Raw genomic sequence first — 19,843 nt, 5'->3', positions numbered from 1 at the left:
CAAATGCCTTGTTATTTAAAAGTGATCGTTGAGGTCGTATCATTTCGTATATAAAATGTTATCTTTATTGTACTTCAATATCTGTTTGTCCCAAAATTTAATATCTAAACCATATGAAATCTATGGCTGATAGTTGTGGTATGAAACTCCAATTTCTTTTAATCTCTGTCAATCCATACAATTGTGATTTTGACAAATCCATTTAAATTAAATATCAAAATCGACAAAAATATAAACTGAAACAAAAAAAATTAACAAAAGTTTAGGGGGGTTTAATTTGTGTCTTATGAGACAAGGAAGGAAACACATCACACTCTTCACACAACAAGAATAAGGTCATCTTTACATTACACCAATAAGTGTTAAAACATAAGCTGTCATGACCGCAATAAAAATTCTCCCAAATATTTCGTTTCCTGCAAGACAAGAAAAGAAGTTGATCTGATTAGTAGTTTTACTCTATATAGTCTCTTCTTCATAACTAGATTAGTACAACAAAATAGTTTACGTACATACTGTATAAAGATGATGTGTATAATACAATATATGCTTACCTTTTATAACGTTAATAGAAAATGACCCGCCAAAACTCGGCCGCATGAAAAGGGGCGGAGAGGGTACTAATGGAGGCAGTAGCGATGGAGGAAAAAGTGGCGGAGAAGGTGGTGGAGGTGATGGAGATGGTGGAGGTGGTGACGACAAAGCGGTAGCTTCGTACCTCAAGAGACATTTAGGAGTAAAGATCTGAGCCCAGCGAGACTGGTTGCAACAATCCAACATTTCTTTGACCGCAAGTTTCAGACACGTTGTGCAGTTTGTTGGATCAAGATCAGGGCTGCACTGGGCAAGTGAATCTAAATCAAACGAACCCTCGAATTGTTTCACACGTACTTCATCCTCCACGAAATACGGTGTTGATGACAATGATGGGGAAGAAGTTGCATTGATGATCAGCTCATCCATTTTATCGGAGAGTGTTTGCGGGAACCGATCCAAGTTAGGAGCATAACTCAATGAGTACCTAATGATGTAAGGTCTCTCGTCTACGAGGGAGAAGAAGGGGGTATCCGAGTAACGTACCATACACTCTTCGTAGAAAATGAAAGCTTCTTTTTGATGAGTACAGTTTCTTGAGATTTCTAGGGCTGCGGTTTGAACACAGTCTGAACAAGATGACAACGAGATGTCTCCCCGACAGAGGAACATACCACGGACTATGTCGGGAGTAATACCGGTCGTGGCATTGGAATAGGATGCGAGAGAGGAACGGAGACGAAGAGAGGTGAGTACAATATCGCGGTTCGTCTCGTATGCGCTGGCTTGTGTGAAGTTGTCGGAGAATTGGTTGCAGAAGGTGCTCATGTGGATGTGGTCAGATTGGGATATGGTTTGGCTTGTAGAGAAGATAAGAGCTAAAAGAGAGAGAAAGCAAAAGAGAGAAGAGAGACTTTGGATCATTGTTGCCATTTTTTGTTCCTTATTGTTTATGAATTATGAGAGATTAATGAAGAAAATTTATAATAGACAGACTTGTAAATTAAAAAGATGTATTATATATACTCTTTGACTAGGAAAATTCTTTTATTACTCTTAAGTGTAGTTGAGGCCATGTTGTTGTATAAAATGTAAACTTTATGGATTATGAATTATTTAAACTAGATGAAAGACTTGTTTAAGGATTAATACAGAATTATTGAACCTGACACGTTTGTTATAATATTGTCGGAAGCAAAACATAAGACTTGATTAGGAAGACTTTCGATTTCTTTTATTGGTCTTACAATTAGTCTTACAATTTGGGAGGCATGTTTGATGCAGAGATAAGTATTAGGATATTAGTTACAGTCGGATATAACAGAAAACAAGATATGTTTAGATTTTGGTCCGATCAATATAGTTAAAAAGTATCAACGTGAAATCAAGTCTGAAATTATATTTACAATTTTTTAAAACCAAATTTATGAGGTATACATTTTCCAATTTGCCTCATTCCCTGACTCAAAACGGAGACATACATAGTCTAAAAAATTCGAAATGAATATACTTTATTTATTTTGATACGAATACATTATAGGATTACCAACAGATAACACTGAAAGTTGAAACCTAACATATAAATATACAAATGTTTATTTTATTTTTAACTTTTAGAAGTCGAGAACACAACAGATGGCACGTCAACCAAATTAAGAGAACACCAATATAAACCAGTAGTCACTATCCTTAAATCATCACTACATTTGATCATAAAACCATAAGTGGTAACACCAAAGTTGTCATGATTGCAATAAACGTGCCCCCAAATATTCCATTTCCTGTAAAAACCACAAAAAGAGCCAAAACATGTTTTAGTTGTTTATTCTTGATTATTGGATTGTAGGCAGATACGTTGGTTACGGTGGACCTAAAATCTTCAGGTCAACCCGGTTTAATTCGGTCAAGATGGACCATACCATTTTTCATACTTTAAAAAACTGGGACAATTCTGGTCAAGTCCATGTACAACAAATTTCATCATTTCTTTTTGGTATCTGTCAGATACACATATATACGTACTTATCAGCATGACCTCTCAAGAACGGACTAATAATTCAAACCGAACCTGACCGGGTTAGTTCATCGCAAAATCTCATTCATAGTATAAAATCCAATGGTGTATATCAATTAAATCATAGATACTGTGACTCACCTTCTGTAACACCAAGACTCGATATGTTCGGTTGCAAAGCGGAGATTTCATACGTGATGAGACATTTAGTAAAGAAGATCCTAGCAAACTGAGCATGGCTGCAACACTCCGAGAGTCTTTGGACCGCAAGGTTCAAGCAGACGGTGCAGTTTCTTGGATCAAGATCAGGACTACACTGGACCATTGCATGTAAATCATACGAACCTTCCAACTGAGTCACATGTTCTCTATCCTCCACAAAATATGGAACTGGTAACGACGAAGACAAGGATGCTCTGAGTATAAGTTCGTCTAGTTTTTCAGGAAGTGTTCGATTGAAAAATTGCGGAGAATCCAAAGAACTGTCCGGAGAGTATCTAGCGGTATTAGGAACATCCTCTACGAGCGTGAAGAAAGAAGTGTTCGAGTACCGAACTATACACTCGTTAGAGATTACCAAAGCTGTTTTACGATAAAAGCAGGATTCATAGATTTCTAACGTTGTGGCATTGACACACTCTGAACAAGATGTTCTGTTTAGGTCTCCTCTGCAAAGGAACATGCCATAGATAGTGTTTGGGCTAAGACCGGCCGTGGCGTTTGAATAGCTTCCGAGGGAGGAACGGTTACGAAGAATGGAGAGGACCGTGTCACGATTTGAAAGATAAGGGCTAGTTCGAGTGACGTTGTTGAATTCGGTGCAATCCATACGCATTTGAGTAGGTTGGGACATGGCTCGGAGAGAGAATAAGAAGAAGCAAAACGAAGCAGCAGCAAAGTGTGCATTGATTCTCGTCATTTTTGTGTGTTCTTTCTTGATTAGTATGACTTATGAGAAAGAACAATACAGAGCATATACATAAAGCTATTATATAGAGAAAATAATTGTCTCACTTTGTTACTAAAAATTATTTATCAAATGTCCACATATAAACGTTGTTGACCAATTCCGAGGTTGAATCAGTATATAAATAATTATTATGTTAGTTGAATTAATCTTTATTCTTGTATAGAAAATGTTGATTATCTTTACAAGTCTTTTAAATAAGATGAAGCCTAACGTAAGGTAAAAGATAAAGTTGATAATTTGGTTTTCTGAAAGCTATGTTACACACAAGACTTGTTCTTAGATTATTATCCTTTAATTAATTGTGGGTAAAAAAGAAAACATGAGTTTTTTTAATCTCTAGAAGTTTTTGGCCTAATGGTTTTACCAAAAGTTGATTAATAATACTTTTACAATTTGTAGTATGTGGTAGATGTACTATGATCAGAAAGAATTATCAGTGGTAGAATCGTTTATGTAACAATTCTCATAATTTGTATTAAATAATAAATCAAAACGATAAAAAAACAAAGCTTAAGTATCTAAATTTACATCATCAGTAACCAAAATAAATTATAACACTTTCAATTTTTCATTAAACAAATTAGAAAAAATATCAATTCGCATCTAATTACCTATGTAAACGATTTTCCTTCTAATTAGCTTATTTGAACTGATATTGTACTTTGTTGACCAAAAAAAAATTATTTATACTGATTAGCCAGGTCAATTAGTCAAGGACTCTATATAGAATATACGTATTTATCTATGCAGAGGAGGTTTTCCTAGATACTCGACCATTAACATTGATCACCTATGGTAGTTATTTAGATGATATAGAATCTGTGAAATTTCGCAGGAGCTGAATGCTATTTTCATGTCTATAAAACATGAAGTATTGATGACACAGAGGAAATACTTTGAGGATCTAAATTACTATGGTAAGATTCATTGTTCTCACTAACTGTATATCATTGCTTGACCTCAATGAATTCATTTTAGAGTACACGGTTTCTTATTTATAATATTTCTCCTAGGTTTGAAGCTCAAAGGAGTGGCTGATGCAGCGAAAAATTATCATGTGGTCCTTGAAGAAAATCGAAGACTCTACAATGAAGTGCAAGAAATGAAAGGTAAAACTCTTTTAGTCAATGTACGTTGTTTGTATTAGACCATTCAAGAAGAAAACATGAGTTTTTTTAATCTCTAGAAGTTTTTTACCTAATTGTTTTACCAAAAGTTGATTAATAATACTTTTACAGTATGTGGTAAATGTACTAGGATCAGAAAGAATTGCTTGTGGTAGAATCGTTTATGTAACAATTCTCATAATTTGTATTAAATAATAAATCAAAACGATAAAAAAAATAAAGCTTAAATATTACATTATGAGTAAACAAAATAATTATAACACTTTCAATTTTTCATTAAACAAATTAGAGAAAATGTCAAGATCAATTTATTATCTGTTGTAAACTAGAGAGTTCAAAAGGTAGAATCTCTTGTCTTATTCATTGATCAAACTAGAGGTTACATATATATAGTCAAGGGCAAAGCCCAATTACATTAGGAATCCTAAACCGACCAAGACTAAAGGAGGTGGCCGATGGGTCTTATTGGCTTGGACGGACACGGGCCATGTACGGGCCGTGTATGGGCTTGGTTATGGAGTCCATCCATTAAGTGGTTTATAACACTCCCCCTTGGATGACATAACCATGCCGATGCTAAAGGATCGATGCAATACGCTAGGGGGTGCTGCCTCATTAAAACCTTACCAGGAAAACCCAATGGGACAAAACCATGGTGAAGGAAAAAGAGTACAGCACGCATTGTTTCCCCTGTTCCAAGCATCACTCTAAGTCCTTAAGCCTCCGCATTCCAATCTGGTACATGAGCTTCTTGAATGTTGTTGTCGGTAATGCCTTAGTGAAGAGATCGGCTGAATTGTCGCATGATTGAACTTGCACCACTCGAACTTCTCCGGCCTTTTGCAGTTCGTGTGTGAAGAAGAACTTGGGTAGGATGTGCTTTGTCCGATCTCCCTTGATGTAACCTTCCTTGAGCTGTGCGATGCAGGCTGTATTGTCTTCATAGATTACGGTTGGTTCCTTGTCCTCGACCATATCGCAATTCGCCCTGATGTGTTGAGTCATCGACCTCAACCATACACTCTCTTGTCCGGCTTCGTGAATTGCTAGGATCTCCGCATGGTTGGACGAGTGGCCACAATGCTTTGCTTCATAGAACGCCACGAAATCGCCGTACCATCGTGTGTAAACACGTACCCAGTTTGAGACCTAGAGTTGTGCGGATCCGATAAATAACCTGCATCAGCAAAACCAACTAAACCTTCTCTGTTATAGTTAGTATAAAATAAACCAAAGTCTGTCGTTCCTTGTAGGTAACGCAGAACATGTTTAACACCGTTCCAGTGCTTTTTAGTCGGACAAGAACTAAATCTTGCTAGGAGGTTCACGGCAAAACATATGTCCGGTCTAGTGTGGCTAGCCAAGAACATTAACGCTCCTATAGCACTAAGGTATGGTACTTCAGGTCCGAGAACTTCTTCATCGGCCTTCTTTGGACCAAATGGATCTTTACCCAAGTCTAAGCTCCTAACAACCATTGGGCTGGTCAATGGGTGAGCTTGGTCCATATTAAACCTCTTGAGTACCTTTTCTGTATATGCCTTTTGATGCACAAGGATTCCATTATTTCTGTACTCAAGCTGTAACCCCAAACAGAATTTTGTCTTGCCTAGGTTTTTTATTTCAACTTCTTTCTTGAGATATTCTACTTTTTGGACAATTTCACCAGAGGTCCCAAGGATGTTTAAATCATCCACATAAACTGCTATTATTACAAACCCTTTGTTTGCAAACTTCTTTATAAATATACATGGACTGATTGGGTCATTCTTATAGCCTTCTTTAGCTAAATACTCACTTAATCGATTATACCACATTCGACCACTCTGTTTCAGTCCATAAAGGGATTTGTTCAGCCTTATGCAGTACTGTTCTCGAGAACCACTCTTATCTTTAAGCTCAAAACCCTCTGGTAATCTCATATAAATTTCATTATCCAGTGGACCATATAAGTATGCAGTTACAACATCCATTAACCGCAAATCCAATTTTTCTCTTATAGCCAGACTTATTAGATATCTAAAAGTCATTGCATCCATCACAGAGGAGTATGTCTCCTCATAATCTATTCTTGTTCTTTGAGAGAATCCTTGTGCTACAAGTCGTGCCTTATATCTCACGATTTCATTACTCTCATTTCTCTTCCTTACAAAGACCCACTTATGTCCTACTGGTTTTATATTGAATGGTGTCCTTAAAATAGGACCAAACACATTCCTCTTCTTCAAAGAGTTTAACTCCACGTCAATGGCTTCTTTCCACTTTAGCCAATCTTTACTTTGAGTGCACTCTAATATAGACGTGGGTTCATGATCCTCATTTATTTCAAGTGCTACCTTATATGCAAATACTTCATCAATGTCGACATCTTTACGGTTCCATTGTATTCCAGACATGATATAATTGATTGAAATCTCATTATTATCAATACCTTCAGGTCCTTGAGGTTCAGCGTCCCAAACCTCATTTGGTACCTTAGGATTTGCCGCGGCCATGTCTGTATTTTTTGCATTTTCCCTAACCTCGGTTTGATTTGCACCTTTCTTAGATTTCCGAGAGTTCTTATCTTTGGAACCTAATGGTCTACCTCGTTTCAAACGTGGTTTAGACTCTGTAGCAACTTGATTATTGTGTTCCTTCTGAACATCAATACGTGCTGGTGCATTACAAGCTGGTATGTACGATTTTGTTACTCTCTTTGGGTCAGCAAAGGAATCTGGCAATTGTATAGCTAGCTTTTGCAAATGTATAATTTTCTGGACCTCTGCATCACAGGCTAGAGTCCGAGGATCTTGCCAATTTAAGGATGTTTGATTCCATGTTAATTCTTTAACCAGCTTGCTTGTCTCTCCACCCAACATAGGAAATTCGGATTCTGTAAATTGACAGTCCGCGTATCTGGCCTTAAATAAATCACCCGTAGTTGGCTCAAGATACTTAACAATGGTGGGAGAATCATATCTAACATATATTCACATCCTCCTTTGAGGTCCCATCTTTCTTTTCTGTGATGATGCAATCGGTACATAAACGGCACACCCGAATGTCTTTAGATGGGATATGTCTGGCTCATGACCCGTTAGTAATTGGGATGGCGAATATTTATTCTCACTAGATGGCCTGATGCGTATAAACTCTGTTGCATGTATTACTGCGTGTCCCCAAGCCGACACAGGAAGCTTCGACCTTAGGAGTAATGGTCAAGCAATCAATTGGATCCGTTTAATGAAGGATTCAGCTAATCCATTTTGTGTATGGACATGTTCCACAGGGTGTTCCACACTTCCCCCCATGGACATACAACATTTATTAAACGCTTGGGATGTAAATTCACCAGCATTGTCTAGACGTATAGTCTTAAGTGGAAAATCTGGAAAGTGTGCTCTTAATCTTATAATTTGAGCTAACATTCTAGCAAATGCTAGGTTCCTTGTGGATAACAAACAAACGTGTGACCATCTGGTTGATGCATCGATCATAACCATAAAATATCTAAACGTCCCACACGATGGGTGTATTGGTCCACATATATCACCTTGTATCCTTTCCAGAAAGTTTAAAGTCTCTTTATGGACTTTGGCTGGTGATGGCCGTATAATAAGTTTCCCTTGTGCACATGCTACACATGTGAGATTTTTAGGGATAACCTTTCTCTCTTTAAGAGTGTGCCCATTCGAACTATTAATTAGTTTACGCATCATGTTCGTTCCCGGGTGGCCAAGCCGGTCATNGTAATACACTCATATCCTCGGCCATTTCTATAATGACAATAATTTTTGTTTTAAACTTTAATAAAACAAGCAAAGAAATATTTAAATAAAATCATTGAATTTAAACCAAAATAATTATCCAATACATAAACCGAAATAAAGCATAAAAGCTTAGAAATTAAAACAAGGCCATAAGATAAAACTAGTTATCTTCTTTAAGACAATCGGTAGTCTCATAGTCTAGTGAATCATCATTCTCATGGTCGAAGTCATCTTCACCATCGAGATGCACATAGTTGGCTTCTGGGTTCTTCTTCAACATCTCTTGATATTCATCAATAAGATGCTTAGGGGTTCTGCAATTCTTGGCCCAATGGTTAGACATACCACATCGGTGACAAACCGATTTAGCCTTGTTTTGTGGTTTAAAGGACCCACGGCCCTTACCGCCACGGCCATAACCATCAAAGCAGCTAGCGTGGTACTGTCCACGACCACCACGTCCTCTGCCACCACGGCCACGACCATAGTGTCTTTCTCTGTGGACATAGTTGGTCTCCTTGGGCTCTTTAGGCTCCTTAGGCTCATTTTGCTTTGCCATATCTACCTTGTGTGCTTCCGGTAATGGGGCTGTACCGGGAGGTCTCATAGCACTATTCATCAACAACAGCTCATTGTTCTGCTCAGCTAGTAGCAAACATGAGATTAGTTCCCCATAGGTTTTGAAACCTTTTTCACGGTACTGTTGCTGAAGTAAAATGTTGTGAGTGCTAAAAGTAGACAAAGTCTTCTCAAGCAACTCGTTCTCTGTCACTTCAGTACCACACAACCTAAGGAGTGAGACAATCCTAAAAATCTCTGAGTTATACTCATCCACGGATTTGTAATCCTGGATCCTTAGGTTTTTCCAATCGAATTGAGCTTTTGGTAGGAGCACCGTTTGTTGGTGTCCGTATCTGCGTTTAAGCTCTGTCCAAAGGTCAAGAGGATTTTCTATGGTGAGGTACTGATTCTTGAGACTCTCAGCAAGGTGATGGCGCATATGCATAATGGCCTTGTAATTTTGCTTATCTGATGGTTCAAAACCTTCCTCAATGCACTCAAATAAGTCCTTTGACTTCAGCATGATTTTAGTGTCCAATGCCCATTGCAGATAGCTGTCTCCAGAAGCATTCAAAGCAGCATAGTCTAGGTTGTTCAACCTTTCCATCTGCATAAGACAGAAAATAGACAACCGAACATTAGCATGCGGTGTTTGAGACCGAACCATGCAATCAATCAATAGGTCATGCGGTATTTAAGACCGAACCATGCCATTAAATTTAAACTCAGGTCATGCGGTATTTAAGACCGAACCATGCCTTGCCCTTACTTATAATTTTCGGTTTTAGTATGCATGGAAAAACAAATAATCCTAGATAGAAAACTTACATGCAACAATTTCCTTTTTATTAGATAGAATTTCCTTTTCTTAAATTTTCCTTTTTCTAATTAGGATTTTAGTAAATATTTTTCTAGGCTTTAGATAATCACTAAATTTTATTTGGAAGTTATCCTAATAATTTTAACAACCCTAGAACAAGTCTATGTGTTCATGCAGCCGAAATTTTATAAGAACAATTTGTACCAAATTCGATTAATAATACCCTATGCAAAATCGATTCAATTTCAAGGATGCATGCAATTTCAGATTTTAAATATCCTAGAACAATCAGAATAATACTTGAATTTAACAGTTTAGTTCTAGGTTCTTATGCAACAAATAATCAAGCAATAATAAACAATCAAACAACCGGATTTAAGCTTGATATATTTTGGTGCAATTTCACAAACAATCTAACAATCCTAAACATCCGATTTTAAGTTTTAGGATTTAGAGAATTTAAACTTTGTTAGATGTGTACTTTGCATGTTTAGGGTTCAATAGTCTTAAGGTCAGGTTCGATTATATGGTCCCATAAGATTTCAATTTTACCTTAACACCAAAGGGGTCTGACCGGTTTTGATCTGGGAGCTAAAGACCTCAGATATCACTTGATCACGAACCACGAACCTCGAACAGAACCGCAAACAGCTTTCCCACGAATAGATCTCAAACCGCTCCTTGTACCGCTCACGTACTGCACTCACCCCGGAACCGCGAACTACGAAAGAACCTCGAACTGGTTTTGGATAGATCTTGGTCATGAGCACAGGTTTGCTCGTGAATAGGAATTAGTCTCGAACAAAGAGGAGGAAGACGGTGGTTTAGGGTTTTGATGGAAGAGAAGGATGAACGGCAGCGGTTAGGGTTTATAGGGTTTTTACTCAGCTGGATCTTTAGGGCAATCGTGCTGATAACGTGTTGTAAACTAGAGAGTTCAAAAAGTAGAATCTCTTGTCTTATTCATTGATCAAACTAGAGGTTACATATATATAGTCAAGGGCAAAGCCCAATTACATTAGAAATCCTAAACCGACCAAAATTAAAGGAGGTGGCCGATGGGCCTTATTGGCTTGAACGGACACGGACCATGTACGGGCCGTGTATGAACTTGGTTATGGAATCCATCCATTAAGTGGTTTATAACATTATCACATTAAACAAAATTTAACATCCATTTTTTAAAATAATCTTTATTAAATCAAAACGGTTGACATAAATTTTAAAACATTTTCTACTTCAAAAATTATTGGATAATAACATTTAAAATTTAACTAAATGTTAAAAAATTATAATACCTGAAAAGGTGTTAAATTTATTGAAACCAAACTAATAGACCAAAAAGAAGAAATCCTACATCCGGTTAGTTATTCAACGTATTAATATTTTTAACAACATTAGAATTATTTTAACAAACAAAATTCAGTTTTAGTTAGAATTCCGAATTGTATAAGAAAGAAACAAATTCAAAACTAAGAAACCAAATCAAGTCAGTTTATTTGAACCAAAAGGAACTGTCTGCTCGATCATTCAAAATGAATTATAAGATACGTTTTTGGTTAAAAATTTAACCAAATCACAGATCAGTAACTTCATGACATGTCTGACATCCTCTCCTGAAATACACAAAGCACAGTATCAAACTTACACACGACGGCAACCAAATACGGTATACACATGTAACATAAGAACTGTTTTGAGATGTAATCACAAAGTAGGCAACATTAATTAATTACTTGATTCACCTCAGAGATGCTCTACCACTCCTCTTCTCTTGAGGATAAACTGTTTTAAGGAAGCATATCTATAAACCTTTTGTCCAATCTCCGTTCATGCAACATATTGGTCACCAAGCTAATGGTCGAAGCATCTCCAACAAACCCGTAACTCCTCATTTCTTTGATGAGTTCTGCTGATGCTGCTTTGTCACCATCTCTAAGGCGTGCCCTGATCAGCGTATTATATGTACCGCTATCTGGAAGAAGCCCATCTACTTTCATATCTCTAAACAAGGCATCTGCTTCCTGTAATAGGCGTTTACTACAAAATCCTGAGATCATTGTATTGTAGGTTATAACATCAGGCTTCACTCCTTTAAGGGAGAGAGTACAAAATAAACGCCACGCATCTTCCACCTTCCCTGCCTTGCACATCCCTTCGATCATTATAGTATATGTGAATATATCAAGTTCCAGTTCACTCTTTTGCATATACTCGAAGATCACCAATGCTTTCTCTACCATCCCATGATCACAAAGTCCACCTAGCAAAATGGTGTATGTCATGATATTGGGAGGCACACCATCAGATTCCATCTGTTGGAATACCATTTGGGCAGAATCACAGTCGCCAGCCTGAAAAAAACCTTGGATAAGAGTGGTGTAAGTGACTGTGTTGCCAACCAATCCCATTTGAGACATCTCGCCGAAGAGTTGCATAACATCCTTTACCCTTTTACACTTGCAAAATCCCTTTATAAGAGTAGTATATGTCACTACGTTTGGGAGGCAATCCTTGCTAACCATCAAAGTAAACATATGCTTGGCCTCGTTTAGACGACCGTGCATGCAAAACCCGTTGATCAATGAATTGAATGTGACAATACTAGGATCTATAGACCTTTTGATCATCTCCTCGTACAATTTCTCAGCCTCTAGAAGCTTCCCCTCCTTCACAAATGCATCGATCAATGCATTGAAAGTGACCAAATCAGGGTTGATTTTCCTCATGATCATATCATTGAGTAATCTAGAGGCATCACTCCATCTACTGTAATTACAGAGGCAGCTTATGAGGGAGTTGTAGGTAACAACATTGGCTCTAATTCCTTTCTTCTCCATTTCGTTGAACAGGTTGAGAGCATCATCCACATGTTTGTATTTGCAAAGACTATCAATGACTGTGCTGTAGATTACAACATTGACCTCAATTTTTCTTTTCTCCATCTTCTTGAGCAAATTTAAAGCCAAATCAATGTCACCTCTCTTACATAGTCCATTGACTACCACACCGTAAGTAACTAGATTCGGTTGACAGCCTTTTAAAGCCATCTGCTCAACTAAAGCCACAGCTTCGGAAGCTTCGTTGTGGAGAAAAAGTCCATGGATAAGAGTTGTAAATGTAACGGTATTAGGTTGATATCCCATTTCCACCATCTGATCCACCAAAGCAACGGCATCCCAAATCCTATTCCTGTGACAAAGACCATTGAGCAGCGAGTTCAGCGTGACAACATCGAGCTCATAGCCGAGTTTCATCATCTTGCCCAAAACAGCTAAAGCAAGAGAGAGCTTATACCGTCGGCAAAAACAGTTAATCAAAATGCTGTAAGTATAATGATTATGCGGAATCCCCAAATTTTGCATCTGCTCGCCAAAAGAGATGACAACATCAAACCTCTTCATCTTAGCAATAGCACTCAACAGTTTACTGAACTCAATGATTGAAGGGCGTGGACGAGACTTGACCATAACACTGAACAACTCAACAGCATCATCTAACTTTAAATCAGGAAGCCGAGTTTTGCTCAATCTCTCTCTGTAATCATAACTATGACCAGAAAAAGCTCGTCCCGAGCAACAAAAACCGCAAAGAGCAGGAGCCGAACCTGTAATCACCCGAGTATGCCGATGAAGAAGTCTCTTCCCCGTAATCGCAACTGAGCTCCTCATCCTCTTCGATTTTAAAAATGACTACTGATACTAGAGAGTGAAGAAGAAACAGCAAAATCGCAGAATCGTTTAAACCCTATTATAATCGAGATCGAGAGCAGTCGGTTCAATGTCGATTCGGTTACAGCTGGTTTTCTTAAACCGGTCATCTCTCTTTCACTTTGTGTTATTAATTATTAATTTTGGTTTCATTTAACAATTGAACCAATCTCGGAGACTACAAAATCTTCAACAAATTCTGGGAAATTTCAATTGAATCACACTCCGGTCTAGATAACCGGAGATTCAATTGTCTGAAACGTTCAGGTCTAAATCCCATACGCAGCGTTTTAAAATTCTTCATACTCTAATTGTCTGAAACGTTCAGGTCTTGTTCTGAGAAGATATGTAATCATCTCATAGGAGCCTGGCCAAATCAGATAACTCTCTCTCTCTCTCTCTCTCTCTTTTCCTTCTCCAACCAATCTATCTTCTAAATCTTCATTGGAAAAGCTCCTAAAGTAATCTGATACAGCGTCATTATTGAAGCTGAGCTTGATCTTGGTTCTTTGTACAGAATTCTACAGCAATGTATGGTTGCCTTTTTTCAATTCACAGATTCTACCTGCTAGTAGTAGACAACAGATGTACAAAGCATATGAGACACCAATCTTTAAACATTTGGAAACAGGCAAAGAAATGATCTCTTAATTCTTGTAAAAGTAACAACAAGCATTTCAGAAAGAAAAAAGAAAAAAAAACCCATCGGAGAGCACTATGATCAAACCAGAGCTATGTTTTCTGTAGAGCTTTTCACCCACTATACTAGTAATATTTAGCAAACGAAAGCTGAGACCGTCGGCAGAAACAGTTACTGAAAATACTATAAGTATAGAGATCATGTGTGCAATTCCCAGCTTCTGCATCTTCTCCCCCAAGGAGATGACAACGCCAAACTTCTTCATCTTAACAATAGCACTCAACAATTTATTGAAATCAACAATTGAAGGAAAGGGACGAGACTTGACCATCTCACTGAATTGCATCATCTAGCTTCAAGTCCTGTAATTTCCCATTTCTTTTCAATTTCTTCTCTCCATTGTCATAATAACTCTTTCCCCTCACCGCAACCCATCTCCTCATCATCTTCTCACAATTTTTGCTCCCCAAATCCCTAGAAAAAATCTCCGATTTGGGTGAATTGCTAAATTTGAATCAGAGTTGGTTTGTTAAACCATCCGAATATATTTGAACCGGTTTACTCAAAACAGAGTTGGTTTGTTAAACCATCCCTAAACCTCTCACGTGACGAGACGACGGGAGAGGAGATACTATATGCTGATGATGAGTTTAAGAATTAAAGAGCTAATCCCTTAATGTGCTGCTACAAAAGAGCTTAACTAAACTAACTAACTAAGGGCGTGGAAAACCCTTGGTGGAGTGATTGACTTAGGGTTCATTAATGTTTCTACGTCAGGAGGTCTGGGTAACTAAATGTTACATATAATCATTTTTTTACCGTAACAAAGTTTAAAACCTAATTAGTATAGACAAAACCAAAACGTCTCTAGCTAGTACTAATGTCTTGTACGTATTACTAGTATAGTAGTATTAGATAGATATTTGATTTGTTAGAAGTATAGTCATTGTTCTAAACATCATGTTTTTGGCCATACCATTTGTAGAACAAAATGCCGTTCTCAATTCACATTTTAAATATTTCAAGATGGTATTCAATAGTGGTGGCTGTTGGATGACTATGACATGTTCAACATCTTTGCTTGTAAAGTTAGACCATCTTCTTTATTGGTCATGCACTTATGAGTGTTTAAAAATTAAATCAATATTAAATTTTAAAAAACCACTTCTACTTTGGGGATTAATTCCAACTTTTGGTTTAAGGAAGGTGATTTTTGAGTAGGTTGCGACATGGCTCGGAGAGAGAATAAGAAGAAGCAAAACGAAGCAGCGGCAAAGCAAAGTGTGCATTGACTCTCATTCTTTTTTGTCTTCTTTCTTGAGTATTATTATGACAGAGCACATACATATATATATTTATATAGAGAAAAGAATTGTCTCTCTTTGTTATTAAAAAAAATATATATACAGTAATACTCAAATGTCCACATATAACGTTGTTGACCAATTCAGACTTTAAATCCATAAATAAATAATTATTACTATGGAACATGAATTAGTGGGGAGACAATCCCACTAATAGAGGAGACTTCTTCATTCATTCTTTGATCAAGTCAACCTCGGTTTACTCTGGTTATGAACTTTTGAACTTATTATCACCCAAATAGAGAGCGCAAATATAAACCAGTAGTTACAATCACTAGATTTGATCATAAACCCATTAGTAACGCTATCATGATTGCGATAAACGTTATCCCAAATATAAAATCTCCTGTAAAAAAAAGAAGAGCCAAAAAAAAAACAATTCAAAGCCATATCACATAACTATAGTAAATGATAAATTAAATGATCTATATGTACTGTGGCTCACCTTTTCTAACGCCAAGACTCGTTATGGTCGGTTGTAAAGCGGATATGTTATACCTGAGGAGACATTTAGGAAATAAGATCCTAGCCCAACGAGATTGGCTGCAACATTCGGAGAATTGTTGGACTACAAGTTCCAAGCACACGGTGCAATTTCTTGGATCAAGATCAGGACTACACTGGGCCATTGCCTCTATATCATACGAACCCTCCAGTTGAGACACGTGTTCTTGATCTTCCACAAAATATGGAATCGGTGACGAAGAAGACGACGGTACTTTGAGGACAAGCTCGTCTATTTTTCCAGGAAGTGTTTTGTTGAAAAATTTGGGAGAATCCGAAGAATTGATCGGAGCGTAACTAGAGGTGCTAGGTGAAGCTTCTACGAGCGAGTAGAACGAAACGTCCGAGTACCGAACCATACAGTCGCCAGAGAATATGAAAGAGCTGTCATGAGACTCGCAGGTTTCAGCGATTCCCGACGTTGCGGAATGGACACAGTCTGAACAAGATGTTTTGCTTATGTTTCCTATGCATAGGAACATGCCATAGACTGTGTTTGGTTTAAGACCGGCCGTGGCGTTGGAATAATAGCTTCCGAGAGAGGAACGGTTGCGAAGAGTGGAAAGGACGGTGTTGCGGTTCGATTGATATGCATCGGGTTCTTTGTTGCAATCGGTTAGATTTTGAGAAGGTTGGGACATGGCTCCGAGAGAGAATAAGAAGAAGCAAAACAGAGCGACAAGCAAGTGTTTGATGATTCTTGTCATTTTTCTTTTGTTATGACTTTATGAAAAGAACAAAACATATGACATATAGGTTTATATAAAGAAAGAATATACCTTATTATTTTAAATTCATTCAAATCCGAGATGTCCACATATAACGTGCTTAGACCAATTCAGAGGTTGAATCTTTATATAATTAGTATTATTTTAGTTGAACTCCATGTTTTGTATAAAAAAGAAACGTTGAATATATCGTTGCAGGTTTGTTAAGTTTTACAAAATCTTGTCTAGAGCTCTTGGCGAAATAGGAGTAACGCATCACACAGATATCTTTATTAGATTTGTTTTTTTAACATTTTTATTTCTAAACAAAAATCAATTATAGTTAGAGAACATATTTTAATATCGTATACGATATCATGTATAATATATTTTAAAAGTTAAAATTGAAAAATCAAAAATATATTATTTGTAGTAAAGAAAAATATATAAACCAAAGTGATTCACTAATTAGAGATGACATAGTATTAGTAAAGAAATATTATGAGAATGAATATGAGTGTTAATTTTCCAAAATATTAAAATGATTTTAATGTATAAGATTTTACTTTGATTTTAATAACGTTTAAATATTATATTTCTTTCAACTATAATTCAAATCATAAAAAAAGTAATTATATAACAACAATAAAATATAATATTGAAAAGAAAGGAAATTTTAACCAGAGTAAGTTAATGATCAAAATCACTTTCAGTTTGGGCCTAATTAAGTTAATGGCCCAATGAGAGAACCCACACAAACATTACTTCCTCTCGTTGACTCCTTTTTCGAACGTAAAAACGAAAGTTTAATAAACAATTTAGTATTATATTTTTCGGTTCTACTTTCGCTTGTAGTTTGATAATAAATATTTATTAACATTAATTATGTAATATTTTCTCAAGTAGCTTTAATTAGTGAATTTCCATTTAATTCCAAAAGTAACTGTTAAGTTTTCCATTTTTTTAAAACTACATCGGTAACAAAACAATTACCTTTTTTTTTAAAAAGTAAGAGAGTTGCGTTGAGTAAATTTTTGGGTTCACTTGTTTCCTTTATTTTTTAATTTGTTATTAGTAACGGTAACAATGATATTACTGTGCCCCTTATTATTATTATGCAAAACAATACTACTTTTATTACATATATAAGTAAATAAATAAATAAAAGGAAACTGATCACAACGGTAACAAAAGATATTACCTTTTTCTAAGCAAGAGAGGTGTGCGTTGAGTAATTTATATCAACGAGTTCGGGACTTGTTTCCTCTTTATACTCTACCATCGTCGTTCGTATTCTCTCTGTTTTTTCATCTCTACAACAGACTACAAACACGGTACCATCTTCTTTCTAATCTCTGATCCTCTCTTCCATATTCTTTCGTTGTCCGCATAGAATCAATCCTCTCTTACATATGCCTACTTCTTCCAATTCGTAACAATGATATATATTCTTGTTTCTTATATTTGCAGAACGATTCGTTTTAAGTAATGGATTCTGCGACTGCAAACAGGCTTAGGGTTTCCACAAGTACGTTTGGGGTCATCATCTCAGCCTGCTTCACGTCGTGTCTCCAGTTCAATGACGAACCTTCTCCTTATTTTTACCGGATCCTTAAGCCTCCCATGTTCTTGCTACGTACGGTGAGTTTTTTTTTTACTAATAACATTAAACTTCTCCCTGATAATTTAATTTGTTGGAAACATGTGTAGATCTTAGTAATTAGTTCTAAATATTATGTCTTTTATGATTGATTTAATCTCAGGTTTTTCTTTTACAGAAAAAACGTGAATGAATGAGATGATGATGGTGATGGATTCAAAAGCTGCTTTGGTGTAAACTGTAAAGTCAAAAGCACAACTAGCTAACCTAGTTCCTTATTTTACGGTGGAATCAAGAATTCGAAATCTTCCTAGTCTACTCTAATAACTGCGCCAAGAGGGCGTCCTCATGACATGACATGAGTACTCTTCCATAGCTTACAATTACAACAATCTCCTTCCTCAAATCTCGGGTTCCCAAATCCACTACTTCTCTCCTTGCAACCCCATGAAAAAAATACTGAGGTCAATTTCTATCCCATCTTTAATTTAATTTTTGTCCCTAATATTCTTTTCCTAGATTTATTTATTTATTTATTATTATTATTATTATTATAACCCACCATTGAAATATATAAAAAACTTATTTACAAATCATAAAGGAAACTTGAATTAAAATTTGCAATACGATGTGAGACTAACCGGATTTTGGATCCTGTCATTCGACCTAGTCATTGATCATTAGAGATTCCATAAGTCTAATTTGTATTCACATTGTTATGTTAATTTAGCATTCAAGTTCTTATTATGATTTGTAAATAAGTTATTTTCATAAATTTTAGTAGTTTTTAAAAATATACAAAATATATTAGAATGCTAAATCAACAAAATAATGTGAGAACTAACTAGATTTTGGATCCCGTCATTTGACCTAGTCATTGATCGTTAGAGATTCCATAAGTTCAATATGTTTTCGCATTATTAAGTTCATTTAGCATTCATATTCTTATTATGTAAAAAAGAAAAGTTTTTTTGTTTTTGTTTTAAATGGATTTAAAAGTTTTTTTTTGAGAAAAATATATTAAAATGCTAATAAATCTACAAATGAGAGCGGTTTAAGAAGAATATTTTAATCTATCAATCTTGTTAAAACATCATGGTCACTCTGGTATCTTCAATATTTTGTTAAATTATTAAAATTTGAACGGTTTAAGTTAAACCATTTTTTCAATTACGCCGGTTTATTAACAATAGAAAACCTCTTATTGCATATATGTTCCCGCTCGAGTGTTCATCACTGTTTGGAAACCCTAAAAACTGCCTATCGAGAGAAGAGAATTGCCCAAAATCACTGTCCCCAAAGAGGAAGATATTTAGCTAAAAAGGTACAATCTTTCGTTTCTTTCTTTCACTCTTGGATTTTCTCGAGAATCTACAACGAATTGATCTGTTTGCAGTTTCCTCTGTCTCTAATCGAAACTGTTTTGCGACATTAGTCTTATGTTTCTGTCAATTGTTTAGTCTTATTGTGATTTTAGCACATATAAACAGAACCCGCCAACGAATTGATCAAAGATTGTTTTTTTTTTTTTTTTTTTTTT

At 36.2% G+C, this 19,843-nt stretch overlaps 3 protein-coding genes, 1 long non-coding RNA gene and 1 pseudogene across 6 annotated transcripts in view; 1 reads left to right on the top strand and 4 right to left on the bottom strand.

Moving 5' to 3' along the window:
* Positions 131–1,500, bottom strand: LOC104703982 (cysteine-rich repeat secretory protein 4-like). The gene is made up of 2 exons (XM_010420083.1): positions 555–1,500; positions 131–416 (listed from the first exon to the last, which is right to left on the bottom strand). The coding sequence occupies exons 1-2, from the start codon at positions 1,465–1,467 to the stop codon at positions 343–345; spliced, it is 987 nt and encodes a 328-aa protein (XP_010418385.1). The 5' UTR covers positions 1,468–1,500; the 3' UTR covers positions 131–342.
* On the bottom strand, positions 2,162–3,480 carry LOC104703980 (putative cysteine-rich repeat secretory protein 5). Its single transcript, XM_010420081.1, has 2 exons — positions 2,690–3,480; positions 2,162–2,315 (listed from the first exon to the last, which is right to left on the bottom strand). Exons 1-2 carry the CDS (start codon positions 3,465–3,467, stop codon positions 2,245–2,247), a joined length of 849 nt encoding a protein of 282 aa, XP_010418383.1. The 5' UTR covers positions 3,468–3,480; the 3' UTR covers positions 2,162–2,244.
* On the bottom strand, positions 11,769–13,693 carry LOC104705214 (annotated as a pseudogene).
* LOC104703979 (probable cysteine-rich repeat secretory protein 6) lies at positions 15,543–16,703 on the bottom strand. Its single transcript, XM_010420080.1, has 2 exons — positions 15,938–16,703; positions 15,543–15,838 (listed from the first exon to the last, which is right to left on the bottom strand). The coding sequence occupies exons 1-2, from the start codon at positions 16,701–16,703 to the stop codon at positions 15,777–15,779; spliced, it is 828 nt and encodes a 275-aa protein (XP_010418382.1). The 3' UTR covers positions 15,543–15,776.
* LOC104703978 overlaps positions 19,474–19,843 on the top strand; it is a 2,691-nt gene continuing 2,321 nt past the window's right edge. For all 3 annotated transcript variants that reach the window (XR_754257.1, XR_754259.1, XR_754256.1), the window contains exon 1: positions 19,474–19,627. This is a non-coding gene — a long non-coding RNA (uncharacterized LOC104703978). The remainder of the gene's footprint in view (positions 19,628–19,843) is intronic.

Source organism: Camelina sativa, chromosome 7, assembly GCF_000633955.1.
Source record: "Camelina sativa cultivar DH55 chromosome 7, Cs, whole genome shotgun sequence".
NCBI lineage: Eukaryota > Viridiplantae > Streptophyta > Magnoliopsida > Brassicales > Brassicaceae > Camelina > Camelina sativa.
The sequence above is the reverse complement of the archived record's forward strand: the minus strand, read 5'-3'. Positions and strand labels throughout refer to the sequence as shown.

Excerpts from the sequence above, each read along its gene's own strand:
- LOC104703982 (XM_010420083.1), bottom strand. The coding sequence starts at position 1,467 with ATGGCAACAATGATCCAAAGTCTCTCTTCTCTCTTTTGCTTTCTCTCT. Across the intron at positions 417-554 it reads TTCTATTAACGTTATAAAAG|GAAACGAAATATTTGGGAGA; the intron begins GTAAGCATATAT and ends CTTGTCTTGCAG.
- LOC104703980 (XM_010420081.1), bottom strand. The coding sequence starts at position 3,467 with ATGACGAGAATCAATGCACACTTTGCTGCTGCTTCGTTTTGCTTCTTC. Across the intron at positions 2,316-2,689 it reads GAGTCTTGGTGTTACAGAAG|GAAATGGAATATTTGGGGGC; the intron begins GTGAGTCACAGT and ends TGGTTTTTACAG.
- LOC104703979 (XM_010420080.1), bottom strand. The coding sequence starts at position 16,703 with ATGACAAGAATCATCAAACACTTGCTTGTCGCTCTGTTTTGCTTCTTC. Across the intron at positions 15,839-15,937 it reads GAGTCTTGGCGTTAGAAAAG|GAGATTTTATATTTGGGATA; the intron begins GTGAGCCACAGT and ends TTTTTTTTACAG.